General features: G+C 41.2%; 2 protein-coding genes across 2 annotated transcripts in view; both read right to left on the bottom strand.

Annotated features, from left to right (window-relative positions):
• Window positions 1-19,534, bottom strand: part of lmo4a (LIM domain only 4a) — a 193,931-nt gene that overhangs the window by 83,557 nt on the left and 90,840 nt on the right. The window lies entirely within an intron of this gene.
• Window positions 626-16,704, bottom strand: fpgs (folylpolyglutamate synthase; the record flags this gene model as incomplete). The annotated part of the gene is made up of 15 exons (XM_083929611.1): window positions 626-1,918; window positions 2,914-2,980; window positions 3,926-4,001; window positions 4,977-5,127; window positions 5,439-5,522; window positions 7,100-7,247; window positions 7,368-7,445; window positions 7,596-7,698; window positions 11,241-11,302; window positions 11,451-11,528; window positions 12,688-12,802; window positions 14,466-14,530; window positions 14,876-14,929; window positions 15,064-15,192; window positions 16,558-16,704. 15 exons carry the CDS (start codon window positions 16,702-16,704, stop codon window positions 1,542-1,544), a joined length of 1,734 nt encoding a protein of 577 aa, XP_083785737.1. The 3' UTR covers window positions 626-1,541.

The raw sequence follows: 19,534 nt of genomic DNA on the forward strand, positions 1-19,534 counted from the left end.
TTCTAATGTATGTCGGCTGTATAATATTTTTTGTTTGTATATCTGGAGTTGTGTAACAAAAATAATTTCCTCCCGGGGATTATGAAAGTATTTCTGATTCTGATTCTTAGCCCAGCATAAAATCGTTGTGATATTTCAACTTTTTCTTTAATGCTTAGTGTCGTCGTCTGCTGTGTGGGTGGATGTTGGTCGGCCAGTCTGAATAAAAAGTTCCCCCTTGATGGGATGAACCATTTAACAGGGTCACATGTAAAACACATTTTTGCTCCTACTCCCAGAATTTCTTTTCCCAATAAACTCATACACAGATTCAAATATAGAGTCATATTACTGTCGGTCACTCTGATTTGACTTGGAAATAGTTTTATTGTTGATCACAATGAATAAACAAGGATTGTGCCTATAATCCCAAGACACATCCCATTGAGGTTCACAAAGGAAAGACCAAGAAATATTCAAAACAATTGAGGACACAATTTCCATAGCCATAGTTTTTAATTGAGTCATATTTAAGATGTGAGAAGAACTCATCTTCACTACTCACAATAAGTGCCAAGTTGCATTTTGATGACTTGATTATGTCTTGATTAATACTTTATTCAATTTAAAACTGATTTGAGGACACTGAGTGAAGGGACGTGCCTGAACTACCTGACCTCACTTAGCTTCACTAGATGAATCACCATGAGAACATTAAACCCCAGACCAAGAGTGCATTTATAGTTCCTATATCTTTCGCCATCATACATACAATAATTGTATGTAGTACAGTCAGGTAATGCAAATGAAGGACTTTTTAAATATGACTCTAATTAGATGCATTTGCATGATTTCATTTGACGTTAACACTAGTGTTAGAATATATGGACTTTTACATAAAGAAATTAGTAGGCCATGTGTATGAAATACATTGTACAATCCCAACAAAATGAAAGTAGAAACTGTGCAAAATGGCTTCCATAAAAAAAGAAAAGAAAGACTGAAAGGTGATAGTCAAATGTTCAAAACAGACGGTAAAAACCAGAAACTCCATAACGTGATGTAGCACTTGTTGGTGCCATTAACCTACAGTTTTTGTATAAATGTAATAACCATCACACCACTCCGGTTCATCCTGGTGGCATGGGTGATCACTGAAGCACACACGGTTCCAGCTTAGCCAGCTCACACGTGGTGTACACAAATGTACCCTCTGTAAACATATTTGGCTTCAAGTAAAACCAAAGACGTGAGTTCCACATGTTTGTGCGGTCCTCTGTAAGGCTCTGGGTGAGGCAGGGGCTGTTGTGAGGCCTGGAGCTGCCTTGGTCCAAACTTGTGGGTTCCTAGCATCACTAGCCACTGTAGGGAAGCTACAAGACAATAACGATACCTGGGGGCTGCTGAGCCCATTCAGGTAAACACCGTCTAAAAAGCTAGTATCCCAAAGATCTCATCTACTCAGTCAGACATCATTTTTTTCTTCCCCAAGGTCAATGTAAGCAGAGAATCCCATTATTTAAAACGGCTGAATTCACTCATTTCAATTTCATATGTTCCGTTTACTTGGAGGACGCTGGGTCGAGGTGCTTCAGTACTCCTCCCACCAGGTGGAGGCTTCCGGTGATGAGGATGTGGATCTCTGCTGAATCGCAGAGCGGAGCAGCTTTGGCCATGACGCTGGGTTTAACCGGTAAGACTCTCTTAGCTGGGTCTGCCAGCACTGAATCCCTGCCCTGGGTGATCCACTGGAGGGCGCTTAGGATGCAGGGGAAGACAAGGGTGTCTGCTTTCTTTTCAGAGACCAGGGACAGGCTTCCCTCGATCAGCAGCTGTGGACCTTTGTTATCGCCCGAGCTGTTGTGGAGATGCCAGCTCCTCTCGTTGTCCAAGCAGCGGGTCAACATGTTCTCCACCGAGACATTGAAGTTCTGCTGGTCTGAGGTGTGAGATAATTACAGGATGAATAAGTGCATACCTTTTCTGTTGTCTTGTTTTCTTCAGAAAAACCACTTAAAGATTTTATAGAGGCAAGATAAAGTATTAGAGATAGGACTGGGAAGTCTATCCCAGTTGGACACAGTAGGAATCTCAGTTGGACATTTTTGGGAAATGAGCTCTTGGCTTCTTTATTCTTACATAAACAAATTAAAAAACACCGGTGCAGTGACTTGCAGCTTCCTGAAGTTATGTGGTTAAACTGAGGTCGATGGGTTAGTACCGTTGTGCCTGTATGGAGCAGCGCTGCTGCCACGGTATAGATGATTTTCCTCATCGCACAAACGAGTGCAGCCATTTGAACAATCGTGGCGAAAGCTGACAAAAATAATTTAAATCTAGGATATTTTCAAATACATTTATTCCGGCAGTGACCTGTTATTTTTATAGAATTTACAGCCTCTTCCATAACCTTTATTCCATGACGTTGTACATACGAAGTATCGGAACTTTACCTGATTTACATCCTTTTTGTAGCCAGATTTAGAAAAAAATGACTATTTGTGTGGTTTTTAAAAAGAACTCTTCAGGATTGAGTGGCAAGGGGCTAGATTGAGAATGCTGGTTGTTTTAAATGACACTGCCCAATAATAATTTTGATATTGACAGCCGGGAGTACCATGAATTTTATTTTTATACATTTTTACCCAAGCCTCATGCTGCCATTCACGACGTTGAGCCCCGTGCATAAAAACGGCGGGGGCTGTAACAACAACCGTGTATTAAGGAAGTGGATCGGCTGAATTATCACAATAGCGGAGGCAAAGACATTACCAGCTCACTGTCAAATGAAGTACTATTTTGGGATCACTTTAAGGTCGCCGGTTTTGGTACTGGTACTGGTACTGTAAGTCTCTGAATGTTACCCGGCCCTAATGATGGTAGAGTTCCTTGTTTGCTGCCATCAGCCAAAAGCAATCTGCTCAATGATCTCACCTGCATTACAGGAAGCGATGGCTTCAGTGATGTTTGGGCAGAACACAGCAAAGTCAAAATGGCATGGCTGAAAAAAAGAAAAGAAAAATAAAGAAGTAAAAAGAAGTGGATTCAACCATGTGAACACAACACACAAACTGTAAGAATCATGCAAGAACATGTATAATAACCGAGTAAAAAAGAATTTCCCCTTGCAGGATTAATAAAGTAATTCTACTTCTTCTTCTTAATCAACTTCAGGAGATAAGCTGAACTTACTGAACTTCAAGTGATGCATTTACAAAGAGTAAGAACTTTAAATTATTTGATGGGCCAAGGTGCAGTAAGAACAGATGAGTTTCACTCTGCTACAGAAGACGTTTTCTCTACAAGGACATCAACATGCATACTATGGGCGCACTCACTGTCCATCCGTCCCGTGCCCCGGGCTTTAGGGTCCTTGTCCCCCCTCCAGGCCCGTTTGTACTCACACTACCTGGGCCTCACGCAAATGCTTCTTGCTGCCTATACGTCATCACGCCGTAACACGTCACACCCATTGATTGACGTCATCGCGATGCGTTGCTTTGTTTCCAGATCTTTCCATAGACCTCAGAGTTTTTGTGCGTCTTGTCGACTGTTTTTGAATCTTTTCATCTACCAAATCTGCAGTAAACACTCCACCTCCGCATCACACCAACGTGAACCTTTCACCGCCATTGTTTTAAATGTCTGTGCATGGTCCCTCCTTCTTTTTCTATGTCCCAACAGGCGCACAGGAAATGACGTCAGAACCGCCGTAGGCCTCATGCACGTGCGCACGCTCATGCTCGTACATGTGCAAACATGCTTAACAAAAGCCCACCTCTCCCAAACGGGCTGTGGCCTGCTACGGTACGGTTGCACTTACACTGGTCAAACAAACTAGACTTTAGTGAAACGTTCTGGGGCACGGTACGAATGGACAGTGTGAATGCGCGCTACATTACCCACAACCACATTCTGCTTAAAGTTGTGGAGCAGTTGAACTTACCACCAGTAGTTTAAGCATGGCTGCTGAGTCTCTCTCTCCTGTGGCATTGAACAGCAAAACTCTGGCCACAGGTCCACTACAACACAAATATGTCAAAGCTTTACATCAGTGCTGTTGAGCTGCTTGAGAAAATGTCTGAGATTACAAGAGTATCAGAACCAACTAGATGGTCTTATTTTGACTCACACACAGCTGGGCTGCAGCTTCATGTGAAAACGTTTTACATGTTGTGCTCATCTGATTAAAAACATGTGGTCTTACTACTTCTAGACCTATTGTGCTTTTCTTTATTCTCTCTCATATATAATGTTACAGTGGTGGATGTTTCAAGCTTCAAATAATGGTGTTAAAATAATCCCTGTGAGTGAAAAACTCAGATTTCAGACTGTCCTGAACGCTCCATTTTCAACTGTTGTTTTTAAAAATCATTGTCTCAAATCGACGTCAACCGGTACCACATTTCTTTATCTGGTCGTCTGCTCCAGGCACGCTACTGCAGTGCTTACATTACGTACATGCACTGCTACATGTAGCTACATGCTAACACCAGGAAAGGCTGTAATCTTAGTTATCACTGTTTTTTTTAATTTCATCCCAATTTTGGATCATATTCCAACAGGAGCATGTTCAGTTGTGTCCTTTTTTTTGCGACTATTTGACTATGAGATTTGCAGTTGACTATTTGGGGTCATCCCTAATAAAATATGAGCCAATAAAGTTTTTTTCTTTTTTACATTATTGCATTTAAAGGTGTTCTAGTAGAAGCACAAACTACAAGTATATGAACCTGAAAGTTAGTAGAATCATAGGTCTCCTTTCACAAGTATACAGTTCTTCAGGTAGTAACAGGTGTGTTTGACGGAGTGATAAATCACCAGAGTGATCTACAAATCCCAATGTAGCGGCTGACATTCTGTTTGATGTGATACGCCCAGGCTCAGTACTATGACCCCCTGCTGTCAGAACTGTGCACAAAGTGTCTCTCATCCTATTGGCAGTGAAGAAGTTTATCTATGAATGCAGGTTCATGTCATGAGAGAGTGCTGTTCACCTTGCGTTCCGTTCATGCTGCGCGGCAATCTCTCTGAACCAGTGTACACAGGCCTGCATGCTGCGCATAGTGTGAGCTCCATCCAAGAAGTAGGTGACTGCTCCGTGTTTCAGAGTCTGATTCCTTCCAGGCCACTCTGTGTCTGCCAGCCCTGAGACCAAACACACATTTCTGGATGATGTCACAATTTAGCCTGGTAACTGTTAAATGTTGGAACTCTATGAATTCAGATTCACAATTATCACAACTACCAGCAGCGTCAAGGCTCTCCAATCCACAGCCGCTAATGTTTCAGACACAGTCATGTTTGCAGAGGCGCACGTGAAACTTCAACATGTTATAATACAATAAAAACAAAAACAATAAGCTGAGTCAGATATCCAAAACTCAGAAAAGGAAGGATCTTGGTCCCAATATAATTTTGCTCTGCTCTTCAGTGACAGACTGTTCTTCAGGACTCACCTTTTACCATGATGGGGCTGGGCTTGAAGGAGGTCACCTGAAGTACACCCGTGTCCTCAACACTGGTGGAGGGAAAGCTCTTATCTGTTGAGCAAGGACAGGGTGCTGTGAAAACTCAGACAGTCTTAAGCCCTTTTCACACATGGATTGCACAACACATAAACAATGCTTTATAATTTATTTTTTGTTTCAGATGTAGGTGTCAGTTGGTTTTATTTAGAGATGACATTTACAGAAAGTGCCCACCTGATATTTAGAACCCTTAACCTTGGTTTGCCCCTCACCAAGAGGGAGACACTAAGGGCGGACTCACACTATCCTCCCGGACCGAGACCCGGACTTTAGGGTACTTGTCCCCCCTCCCTCTCCCTCCCGCACCCCAGCCCCGTTTGTACTCACACTACCAGGGCCTCGGCCAATACTTCTTGCTGTCCATACGCCACCATTGTTGTTGTTGTTGTTAAATGTCCGCGCATGGTCCGTCCTTCTATTTACATGTCCGAACAGGCGGACATAACGCTACTGCCGTAGGGCTCGTGCTCGTGCGCGTACACGTGCGCACGCTCGTGCTCGTACATGTGCAAACGGCTCCGCTAAAGCCCACCTATTTCAAGCGGGCCGTGGACGGTCCGCTGGCCGCAGTTGAGCGCGGAGCGGGTGCGCTCACACTACTTAAAGGTACTAGACTTTAGCTGAAAAAACGGTTTTGGCCGCGGCCAAAAGGATAGTGTGATCAGGCCCTAAGGGCGCACTCACACTGTCTGCCCGTACCGTGCCCCGGGCTTTAGGGTACTTGTCCCCCCCTCCCTCTCCCCCATGGCCCAGGCCCGTTTGTACTCACACTGCCTGGGCCTCGCGCAAATGCTTCTTGCCTGTTCATACGTCATCACGCCGTAACACGTCACACGCATTGATGACGTCATCGCGATGTGTCGCCTTGTTTACAAATATTTCCATAGACCTCGGAGTTTTTGTGAGTCTTGTCGACTGTTTTTGAATATTTTCATCGACCAAATCTCGAATATCGGTTTAAATAAAGTGTTATAAGCAGAAGTCTTCAGTCATGGGAATGTGGCGGACGCGGCCGGTTATCATGTTTATAAAGTGTCTATGTCTTTTTTTAGTTATCTGCGAGATACAAAAAGGTTTGTTTTCTCTTTTTAATCTGCACGTTTAACGTAATATCGAACAGGCGCACATAAAATGACGTCATAGCCGCCGTAGGCCTCGTGCTCGTGCTCATACATGTGCGCACTCGTACATGTGCAAACACGCTTTACAAAAGCCCACCTCTCTCAAACGGGCCGTGGACGGCAAGCTGGCCGCAGCTAGGTGCGGAGCGGTTGCACTCACACTGGTCAAACGAACTAGACTTTACCTGTAAAACCTGTTTTGGCCCGGTACAGAAGGACAGTGTGAATGCAGGGCGATCTGAGAGGAATCTCCTCAACAACTTAAAATTCGATATAAGAGATGACAACTGAGCAACATGCTTATTAGTGTGATAAGTTTTTTAGAGTGCAATAACATTGAATGTCTTGTTAAATTTTTGAAGTGAGGTGTGGGGGAAGATTAAACAAACAGACCTGTCCCAAACAGAGGTAACCCTCTCTTATGAATTGACACACACAGTTCAAATGTTAGTGGACAAGCCATCCCACCTGGTAGACATCTTTTCTGCAGCCAAGTGTGAGTCAGCTGGAGGGCCAGAGAGGCGTTGGAGCGCTGGTGCTGCCCTGCCAGGCCCAGACGCAAAGGCCCACAATCTGCCTGGTAGTCATCCAGCTCTGGACACACCCACAGAGGACACTACAACAGCAGGTTAGACTGTATTATAGAAAAGTTAGCAGCTGGAGGACAGAGGTTATTTGCCTAGGCACATTTTATTCCCTGACTGAACACTCTTTGTGTGTCTGACTGCATACTTACTCTAATCTCTTTGGCCCTGCTCCTGAGCATAACCATGGCATCTTCTGGCTGTTTGACTGTAAAGGCAGGAACCCCTGGCTGAAAACACATGCACATGATTAACAACAAGACAGGTTTATGAAAAACAACTCAAAAACCATAACTGTCATCAACAATCATCTCGGGGACAACAGAGCACACTGCATCTGCAGATGAAGACTGAGACAAAGATGTGTACAGCCAACACACCTTGAAGATGCCTCCTTTTTGCCAAGCAATCTTTTCAATGGTGTCTCCAAGTATCTGAGTGTGGTCTATACCCAGAGAGGAGATGCCACACACCCACGGCCTCCTGTGCAGAGGAGAAAATGTCTCACATGTCATTACATCACTGATAAAGTTGATAAACAAAACTTAAGGACAGTACTCTTTAATGATACTTTATATAATAACTGCAGGGGTTAAAGCAAGAAGTGATTTGTGAGGCTGATGAGGACGATGTATTGAATTAAATATTGTATGACTTTAAAGGAAGTGTCTGATCAATCAGAGCAGACTGGGCAGTTGCCCTCCGCTGGCGTTAAAAAAAAAATAATCCTTTGCACCTATCACCACATCCAATAGTTTTGTCACATACCCTAGACCAGGGATCGTCTACATTTTCAGTCCCAGGGACCGGCAAACAAGTCAAGACCATGGCCCGGACCCGAAACATTCAAGGTTCACCAATGTCACAACTAACCAGAAAAAATGAATCTGAGCACATGTTTGGGAGGTACGACCGGGCCCTCTCCCAATCAGATTTCCAACAGCTTGAGATCTGAGGGACCAATCGCAACCATGTATCTCATGTGGGGCGGGTTTAAGACTATGATCGACAGGAGTGTCATAGTTAGTAAGCGTACAGCGCAGTACAGTACAAAACTCCGAACAATCTGTCAAACTAGGCAGTGTTGATCAAATAAGAATCAGGATTCTGTTCATTATGGTCTATATCTCACAGAAAATGTTTTCAGAAACACATTTGACTTTGCTGTTTGGCTGTAATTTGAGGAAGTTGGTGCCATGTGCATGCCATGTAACTGTCTCTCAGCGCTATGTTTTTCTGTTGCTCTGATTGGTTAGGTCCATCTAATCAAGTCTATTATTGTCTGTTGTATTATAGGTATTATTGTCTGCACCATTCACCAGCTGTCATATTGTTTTGATTGTTTTGATCATGATCGCTAATTTCCAGAAGGGATCAACAGCTATGATGGCATGTGAACACTAGAAAAGATAAGATATGTGCCTTATTTGCTTTGGCTCCTCTCCGAAGCCATTTTTTTCATTTTTTGTTAGCCAGCCAGTTGTCATTAAAACGGCAATCTGGCACGTGGCTAAAGTGAGACCATAGTGGGACAATAGTTTACTCAGTTTGTCCATCGATCTGTTGATGCAGAATCCCTCAATCTTTGAAAAAGTTTTTAACACTTGCTGTTGACCAGCTTGTTTGCTCTTTTTGTTAGGGCTGAGTGTTTTGTTGGTTTCGCTGATTCTTTGGAGAGTACAACTCCACAAAGGGGATTGTGATTATGAGGGCTGCTTGTTGTCGTAAACCCGTTTAGCTATCCAGGCAGGTCTGTCTTTTTGGCTAAACATTGCCCTAGAGTACAGTTCTACATAGCTGTAGCAACAAGTTACACCACTGAAGGTGAGCAGAATCAAATGGAGGGGCTGTCAAATTACTTGTTAAATGCAAAGCAAGAAAAAAGGATGCTATCAGACCACACCCATTTTAAAAGCAAAAGGTTAAGTTGAATTACAACTGTATTATATTTGAACAAAATCTCAAATGTCAACAAAGACCTCCATCTGATTTGACCCAGAATGACCCAGGAGCATTTGACACACATCACTGGTCCCAGTCCTGTGGTCAGCAGAGCCTTGGACTGTGGCCAGAGCGTTCCACAAGGGAAGGGTTTGTTGAAGGAGAAGCACTCACTGGATGACACAATGTAACATACCGTTTGTACAGTAGATTGTGAAACCTGAGAGTTAATCCTGGAACTTCCTCCTGAGAGACTTATTTCAAAATTAGACATGTTGGCTGCACTTCCTGTAAATGCTTATTAACAGCTGTGGCCTCACGTTTAGCAGAGACGTATTGCTCAAAAGCACCTTAATAAAATGATATAATATATATCAAGATATACTGCAGTGATAAAATATTGGCCTTGCAAATTGCAACCTGGCAACTGCAACTGTTGAGCCCTGTACTGCAAATAATGAAGTATATACTGAAGTATAATCCTGCAAATCACAATCAAAGTTCATCAAGTTTTTTAGGGCTTTCATATCTTTATGATTCGAGCAGCTAGAGAGTGAAAGGACTGGAGGGAGAGGGGAGATAAGATTCAGCAACGGGCCACACAACTTGAACTTGGGCCGCTTCCAAGGACTTCAAGGTTAATACTGAACCTTAACCATCTACACTGGAAATCAAATTTAGAGAACAAAGTAATAATACTTGATTTATTTTTAAATATTGTTTTTTTTTTATTGTCCAGAATTTGATAGAATTTCAGCTGTGGCTACACCACTGCTGTACTTGGGTTTTTTTTTTTAATAACCAAGACACTTCAACAGAAACCTTTATTTTGTGAAAAAAGCAGTGATCAAAATTAGAGAAGGGGGGGGGGGGCGCAAGTACTACGGTATGGATGGACAGTTTGAGTGCGCCCTTAGACATTACTTTGTTACCAAGGATTTTCCAGAGGTTCTCTATGGGGTTGAGATCTGGACTCTGGCCATTTCATTGTTTTAATATTCTGAGCTTTAAGGAACTGATTCACCTGTTTTGCAGTGTGACAGGGGACATTGTCTTGTATGAAAATTGCAGCTGATTGGGAGACAGTTGCAGTGAGGGTGTTGCATGTTGCTGAAGGAGGTTCACATAAACATTTGCATCCACCCTGCCTTGTAGCTGTCAAGTCCCCATTGAGAGTCTTCTCATCATCCTGTCCTCTGGTGCACTTGTTTTACGTGGACGACCGGCCTTTTTGAGGGACTTAAATGAATCTATGTCCTTGTAAAGTTTCAATCTTCTTGAAATCACAGACTGAACGTCCCACCTCTCTGAAAGTGTTCTTTAATTTTGATCACTGTTTTTTCCATAAAATAAAGGTTTTTGTTGAAGTGTCTTGGTTATTTAAAAAACATGCTAGCATAGGAGTGGGATAGACACAGAGGATATTCTATCAAATTATGAACATTAAAAAAATAACAGCATTTCAGAATGAATCATGTATTTATTATTTGTTCTCTAATTTCGAGTTTCGATCTAACCTTCAATCTAGGTTAATGCCCAACCTTGACCATCTTCCAAGACTGCTGTCAAGCCCCGATCTTTATATACAGTATATGTTATGTGTAAACAGAGAGAGAAAAACCTGTAGATTTATTGAGCTCATTGACTCTCAATCAGTCAACACGTGTACAGTAATCCAGTCTGCAACAGTGCAGGTTCTGTACCATTACTCATAATTGTTACTATTGTTCATCAGCACCTTTTACTGTGATACTACAGCAGTCCTTCTCTGGGTCCAAACCTTGATAGATATTACAGCTCTTGGGTGTCTGTGTATCAAAGTGACACGTCAGTCATAACAACCAGAGCTAAAGCTTCATTCTCTAACATGGAACATGTTCATGCACGCTTACAGACAATCTTTGTTCACGAGTGTTTGATCGATAGTCTGTTCCAAAACTTCATCATCGTCATTTAAGGACAATTTGATATTAAGCTTGAATATAATTTATGATCTATATGTAAAGATAATCAAATACTAGTTTACTACTGTATAACCTGAAAGAGGTGAGTAAATTACCATCACTTTATAAATAGAGTCTTACCTTATAATGTTGGTGCAGTCATATGCACCACCAATCCCAACTTCTATTACAGCTAAATCCACCTGAACAGAGAACAGTTGTTTAGATTCCAGATTAGTTATTCCAGTAATACGACTTTTTGCCCTGCCCGTGGACTGGAGGATGCTGATGCCTGATCAGTGTGTCCAGCAAACAAAACATTAGATTCCTATTTTCTGGCTGCTAATGTACCTTCTCCTGTAGAAACACATGGAAGGCCAAGATGGTGAGGAAACGGAAGTATGCCGGCATCGTCCCTCCATGGGCATCCTGAAGAGGTCAAAGAAAAAGAATGACAAATAGTTCCTTCAGATTACATTTTTGTTTGATAGAGAGAACAATCCTGCAGTCTATCACAATGCTTTCAGCCCATTCATCTCAGTGCCTGTGTCTTTTTGATAGCACCAAAAACCTCTACAGAGGTTAGAAGCGTTTTTCAGCTCATAATTTTTTCCCCCGTGGCTTACACTTGACACACTTGTCAACCTTGTTTTTAGCCACAGATGGACCGGACAGATGAACCACCTGGAAAACAGCTGTCCAGCACCAGCCAGCAGAGAGACAAAGTTAGAGACTAGCTAGTGAACATAGCGGAGCGAAAGCCCCAGATGTTTTGCTCAAGAGTTGATTGAGACCAAAACAGAGCTGAAAGGAGATAGAATATTAGACTTACTCTCATCCCATGGACACAAACAGCTTCAATTTAACACTGATGTTACTCTGAGGGATGAACTGTGTGCTAACACATTCCCAATATCAGTTTTAAAGGTTGTTAATTGGCCAAATGTTGTATTTATAGGTCTGTGCTCTGCCCCACATGGTGAAATAAAATCCTAAAAATAAGTATTTGGTTTTAGATGTGTATGAACAGTCCCTACACTGTAACTGCTCACATGTCCTGTGTCCACATACACTCAACACAGTGATGTATCTACATCATTTGATTATTTCTAAGTGGCATCACTTCTCTATGGCACACAGCACAGGATTTTTAAAGAATGACCATCATGTGTCCAAAACATTTAAGGAGTCAAAGTGCATGCTGGCTGCAACTGATGTGACCAAAGTCTGCTGCCACATGATGGTCATGCTCATCCTCACATGAGGCCTCTCATTTAATATTGACTAAATTACAACCTGTGCCACTGATTATACACGCTGCAACTCTACTCAGGCTGGGGATTCAAACAGAATGTACAATCAAGTAAAAGGCCACAGAAGTCTTTGCTTGGAACGCCAGTGGTTACTTATTAAATAAAGGTTAATCCACTGAATCATTTCCCTGAGTGAAGAGAATAAGTAGCCATGGTGAGTCTGGCAGGCAGGTTTCTTTCCAGCTGGTCCATCTCAGTTAAACAGACAAGTTTAATTTAAAACTAGAAGGGCTTGTGTTCTAAAATATACCTCTCTGCTTTGTTACATGACATACCTTAGTTTCATCCAGTCGTCCATAAACCTGCCAGAAGTATTTAGTGAAGAGCTCTTTTCCAATGGGCTGTCCGTTGATTCGAATCCTCTCCCTGACTTGAACCAAATGTGGGGAACTACAACAACAAGGAAACATCAGAAGGAGAGTTTAGTCGGCAGATTATAAGAAAATAAATACTATAGAAAGGTACATCAAAGCTGAGTGCGTTCATTTCCCTGTTTAACATGTATTTAATAAATGTATGTGGTCACACTCGCAGGTCTATGTCACAGACCCATATCATCTAAAGCCAAGATGTTCAAAAATTGACCCATGTGGGTTTAAACAGGACTACCCTGGGATGTTTGTGATTGGACCGTGACGTTCACAGTTGGATTCCAACCAGGAACCTTTATCATTATCATGGATGTATTAAGAGGATTGGATACAGCATTGGGAGGGGCCCTGTTTCTTTCTATTAAAGTTACTCTGTGGCACATGAAGCCAAAAAAAAAAAAAATTAAACTGCCGCGTTAAAAATACCATGATGAGCCGCACAATTAAATCATTTAATCCCAATTCAAGTTAGCTGGTGTGCTAAACCAGACGCAGCTGCTCCATGAGCCCCACAATGCAGGAGCAGCGACCATCCACATATTTTTATACGCAGCAGTTGAACATTTTTGGCCTCATGCGCCACTGAGCAGCTTTTGTAGAAATAAACCTTCCAACGCTGCATCCAGTTCTCTTTATATGTCCATGGACATCATCCCTTCTCTCTTCTTATGTTTCTGTCACTATCAGAAAAAATGCATAACTGACAAAGAGAACCATGACCCAGCTAAGCCCCATTCCATCTTAGTAACTGTAACTAAGTCAGAAGGCTCTTTGGCAACAATATGGTGGCATCTCTTCTGTAGGGCGCCTACTGTGACTGAGACATGCAACATAGGATCTAGAAAACATAACAAGCATGTATGTTGATTAATAAAACTTTGAACTTATTAATGATTAATCAAGGGGATAGTATCAAAGGTTTTTAAAATGCCTGCACACCCATGGTCCGCCCACACAGGGGATTTGACGTCATTTGGATTAATGATTAAAACTCTTCTGTTTACATGACGTACTCACTCTCCTGTTTTGTTGCACCTGCCAGGGTGGGACAAATTACAACTTTATCAGTGTTATTGGTGCAGAGTCCAGTGACCTTATATAACCCCTGTCATTAGCTGTACAATGGCAAGAACAGGAAAAACACCTTATTCCGATCTCAGGACAATAATAGTTTTTAGGGCAAGATTGCAATAAAAAACACAGATAATTGTGGTGAATTTCCATTATCAGGATAATCATGAATATTCTCATGAGTGACATGACCAGAAAACTGACAGCAGTTTTCTATAGTTTGTCCTCTCATTGTAACATTCATTTGGCCACAGCCCGAAGTAAGTAAGAGTTCAAATGAAGTTGTCAAAGTGTTTGTTGCATGTACAACTGCTGTTTGTGTGAGTGTGTGTTAGACTGAAATCTAAATTAAATGAAATGATGTAGGATTAGGATATTGGCCCCAAAAAAAAGAAAAAAAGAAAAGTTTTGAAATTGTTGGATCACGTCTTTTAGGGGCACTTTGAGATTTGTTTGGGACATTTTTGTCTTTTGTCCGCTTCATTTCTAACACTGAAGGTAATATTCTACATATCTCTGGTTTCAGAACAAAAACAATAAACCCCATTTAATGGCAGTGTCCTTCTCCCATATCAAATAGTGCACGGGTTATTCATACGCTGCAGTATTACCTGTAAAATCCTGTGCGGAAGCCATAACTCCTCAAGATCTGCTCAGTGAACGCACATGTTGACCCCTGAAAGATAAACGCGGACACTCAGAGGCCTCCCTCGTATAGCTGTCCCAACAGGTTGTCTCCTTCAGCCAATGAATGCACGTTTGGACACATGTTTGTGTGACCTTTTGTCAGAGCTTGCATAATGAGTGGTTAGAGCTCAATATTAAAAAGGAACAGTCTATGATCCAATAGTAAACAAAGGGCTAACCAGATCATTATATATATATCCATCATTCAGCCTATACACTTCTGTACATTAACGTTAATACATGTGTTTGGGACTTGTTTGGTCAAAGAATCACAGACTGAGCTAAAATTCAACATACAACAAACACAAGCTGCTTGTGTGTCTAGTAAGCTCACCTTGCCCTTTGTTCCCGTCACGTGAATGATATTGAGATGATCCAATTCCTCCACCTTTGAAACACAAAGGTCAGATAGGGAAATAAGTAAGTACTCATATCAGACAACAAAAACATTCTTTGTAATCCCTGAAGTCGTCACTGTTATGTTATGGAATGTGTAGTACTGATCTAATATGAGGGATTTACCGTGAGGCCGGCCCGTTCCAAGAAGCCTCTCATGGCCCGGAGCTGCAGCTGAGGGTGGCTCCGCTCTCGCCTCACCTGCTCCAGAGCACCAGCGTTGGTCTGCAGTGTGTTAAGAGTGCAAATGGCATCCTGCAGCAAAAGTGAGATGTTTAGAACCACAGCACGCTGAAAAACAAAGCCCATTAATCTTCACAGCACAGGACCAGAGCTAGAAGGGAATGCACTCTCACAGCCTTTGACCTGTTGGATGCTTAAAACACAAATCAAGCATGGAATTAACCATGCGAGTGTCTTTTTCATTTTACATGCACATGTTCAGTGAGAGCAACATGTTAAGGAGAGCCAGGGCTGAAAACTCGGAGGCTGGACCTGGAAATGTTTAGTTTCAATAATGAATGTGTCCACTAACAAGTATTGTGTTTACTGTGTGTATACACCACAGCCTGACATACTGTATATTCTTCATCTGTGCGATTACCTCCATTGTTGTTAAAAACTGTTAAAATACAGAATAAGCCACACTGTTGCACTGGGTGACATGAACAGACAGGGACACACACAGAAACGAACACACGAACGAAAGACAGACAGACACGCACACACACACGAACGAAAGACAGACAGACATGCACACACGAACGAAAGACAGACAGACACGCACACACACGAAAACCCACTCACACGAACGACAGTCCCCCCCCAACACACACACGCACACACACACTGTCCTGCTGACAAAAACACTCACTAGAACAAATTTGGATTACTGTGCCTGTGAAAATGGGACACTTGTTACTATTTTCTGACATTTTATTCACCAAGGGATTAATGAGATGAGAAAATAGAAAGGTAAACATGTTTACAGAAAACATTAGCATTGATATGCTGTGCTGTAATAAATATGGGGTCGTTACCATAACAGGTTTCTGTATATACAGGAGGTGTCAGTGCTGGGACATATTTCCATGCACAGTGACTGTATCATGTTCATTTGCATTAATGTTAAACCGGTTTCTTTTATGTGACTGTCTTGACAGGTCCATGTGTATATAACTCTGAAGATAAAGTAGTCCCCGTTATGTTTAAATGTTATGTCAAGACCCAGCCGACATTTGAACACGTTCAGAGATGATGTGAACCACATTTATGTTGAATCAGAGGTTTAGAGCACATGTTAGCACGCTGGCTCTACTTTGACGTTGACTAAGTCAGTAGCAGACACTAAGAGACAGTGTGCGGTGAGCTCTGTCCACACTGGAACTTTTCACAGCACACCCACACACCAACCGGCAGCTTCTTTGCCGGTGTCAGCTCCAAAACGCCTGCTAAAGTTAGTGCAGTCTCATGTGGTCCTGTCAGCCATTTTTCTATTCATCTCCAAACGGTGCAGTGATTCAGAGCTGTCTTACAAACTTGTCAAACTAGCGCTGGTGGCTAGCTAGCTCGCTAGCAGCCGGTGCAAAGATAGGTAGAAGAGAGTGAAACGCAGCGTACCTGGTACTCCATGCCGGGTATCTGAGGTGCCGTCTTGGTGCTGTACCTGACTGAGAGGCCCGCCAAACTGCACACCAAGTCCTTGTTTCGGAGCCGCGCGGCAAACACGGAGCCCCGCTGCCACACGCTCCACATGCACACCATCATGGGGCGTCGAGCTGTCACAGGAAGCCGCTGCCAAATATGGGACGCTGCTTTCAAACACGCAGTTACGTCACGACACGCCCGCTTTCACGGGCTAGCTTTAAAAAAGAAGAAATATTTCTTACTCTTATTTTTATGTTTGTTTTTTTTTTTATTACACGGTGTACTTAAAGGTTAAATATATGCTGAATCTTCATTCAAAACCATATAATTTTTTTTAATCCGTTTTGTGGGGTACAGAATGAAATTAATTATTGCTTTTCCATTAAAATTATATATTTAGTCTGAATCGATAGTAACATTTTTTTTGACGTTCTGTCCCGTTGTGTTTCCATGGTAGCAGCCAAAAGTGTTGGCGTTGCTGGTTGTTGTTGGGTGCAGCTACTGTAGGCTGGCACTGGGTGAAATGGAGTTTGCCAATCCTGCAGCTGCTTCGGAGCCTCAGTGAAGGGGGCGTTATTTGTCCCAGCAGCTGAGTGAGCGGAGACGGGCAACAACCAGAGTCACTATAGGCCGAGCATTCACTCCATGGACTGAGAGAAAGGAGAGAAACGCCATTCAAACGCACGCCCAAATGGCTACGCTTCTCCTTGATCGCTAACATCACTTTCATCTTTACTCCTGTGGCTACGGGGCCAGGGTTATTTTTTGTTGTTGTCACTACGATCTTAAGACACTAGATGGAGCTGTTCTGCTCATTCTGCATATTCAGCCTTTAGTTCGTATGTTGGGGTCTGATAAGTTCATTTGGACTGGGCACCTGTACGTTTTGTGCATGACACAATAACCCGTTTGTTAGTTTGTTTATTTATTTGTCCCTTTAAGGAAATTGTTTGTCACAGTACAGGCTCTTCTGGCAGACAGGCATTTGTGGCACATGAAAAACACAGCACATATATATACTAACTAATGTCGATGGTGATGTACTCCGACCCAGTTCAGTCCCCATGAAAGGAAATGTTTGTTTCTCTTTTAATAAAAAGGTATGAATTCCAGAATTATGGCTTTGTTTCAGGTTGACTTGGTTTTTATTCCTTTATTTCTTCAGCAACTTTTTATTGGAGTATTTTTGTGAGTAATGTTGACTGGAAGGGGGTTATAGCCACAGAAATACATTTTACACATAAGGTAACGTAAGTGCCATTTAAGTTGGTCCATAGAGTCTATCCAGCGAAGAATCACATTGATGTCACTGCATTCCATCTTTTACCTGCTCTCATTTATTTTTGCCTTTTGATTCGAAGTGTGGAAGAAATGTAAATAACTTCATAGTCGGGCATTTTCACTTTTTGCTCTTTTCTATTATATTTGGTTGTTTTGATTATTGTGAAAAAAATATGATCATGTTTTTTGTCTTATTAATCAGATTTTGCTGCATGGTAAATTTCATATTCATAAGTGTAAATTTACAAACTGAAGAGTCTTTGTTTTGATGAAGGACATTGAACTATGTGAACCTCTTAAAAATAAAATAAAATAAAAAAAAGTATTATTTTAATTTAATTTGAATTCATTCATTTTATTTGTATCTTATTTATTTAATTTTCTTTTTATTTGCATTTTTCTGTTTTCCTTACTTTTTGATATTCTCCTTTTTGTTTTTGTGTTTTTCATTTATTCTTTGTTTATTGTCTGATACTGATGTCCCTTGACAATGTCTGTATTGTCTTTTTTTTATTAATAAAGAGAAGGTGGAAATAACACAACAACTAAATAATTAACTAAATAACTGCCTGTAAAACTTCTTCCTAGACAAATAACCAAGTCAAGTTGCTTTTGACTGAAATTGCTTTGGGGATAACTAAATAACTGTATTCTTTCTTATGCATGTTCTTCTATATTTCTGAATATTGAATCTTATTTAGAAATATTTTATGAATAGAAATATCCTATTCCACTAGCAAACGTTAACATTTCCTTTTACTAAGTGAGAGCACTAAGAAAACTGTCAGGTAATTAAGAAATAAAAAGGAAGGTTGATTCTTTTGGATAATTGTGTATGTGATGTTTGCTGTATGTAAGTTATAGTTACAGCTGCAGTAATAACCAACAAACATAAACTAACTATATACTCACACTGTCATGGAGGGTAAACAAAACCATAAATCATAATGGGCAACTTTGTGATTTGTCCACACTGACACGTTTACTGACACGTTACTCCTCCAGGCCGCCAGGTGGCGCTTCCTGTTTATGCCACTCATGTTGTTCTATGTTGCTGCCTTCAGGTACATCCCTGATAATCAGTTTTACAGCAATGATTGGACTAGAAATAATATTTGGTTTATTTTATATCTTATTGAATTGCATTATGTTAAAAAAAACGTGAATGCAAGTCTATGTTTCTATACAATTATTTTTTAGTATTACTGACGAATTAATTAAACCTTTTTTTCCCCCAAAACTGTATTCAAAACAGTACAAACAAATCGTAATCAACAAAAACATTACAAGCATATTCGTAAGGTTCTATTAACAAAGACAATACCAAAAATAAAATAGAAATAAGATAAAGCACGCAGTACATATATAAGCTAATACAAATATTGAAGTCTTTCTTTTTTTAAACAAGGGGCGAAAAACAGTTTAATTTGTGTTTAAAGATGTTATATCATCTTAGTGCTTTAGTTCCATTCATCAATTTTAGAGATTTAACACATATTTTACATTTATTCAGGAAAAAAAATAAATTGGGGGAAGAGTTCAGAATTCTATTTTTGTGGATGAAAAACGTTAGCAATCATAAAATGACATTACAACAGAGTTCATGTTTTTTTGTTTTGTTTTGCAGAATCAAACCAAATGTGATATTGTCGAAGCTGGAATTGAAGAG

This window comes from Echiichthys vipera, assembly GCF_963691815.1.
Source record: "Echiichthys vipera genome assembly, chromosome: 16".
NCBI classification, from domain to species: domain Eukaryota; kingdom Metazoa; phylum Chordata; class Actinopteri; order Perciformes; family Trachinidae; genus Echiichthys; species Echiichthys vipera.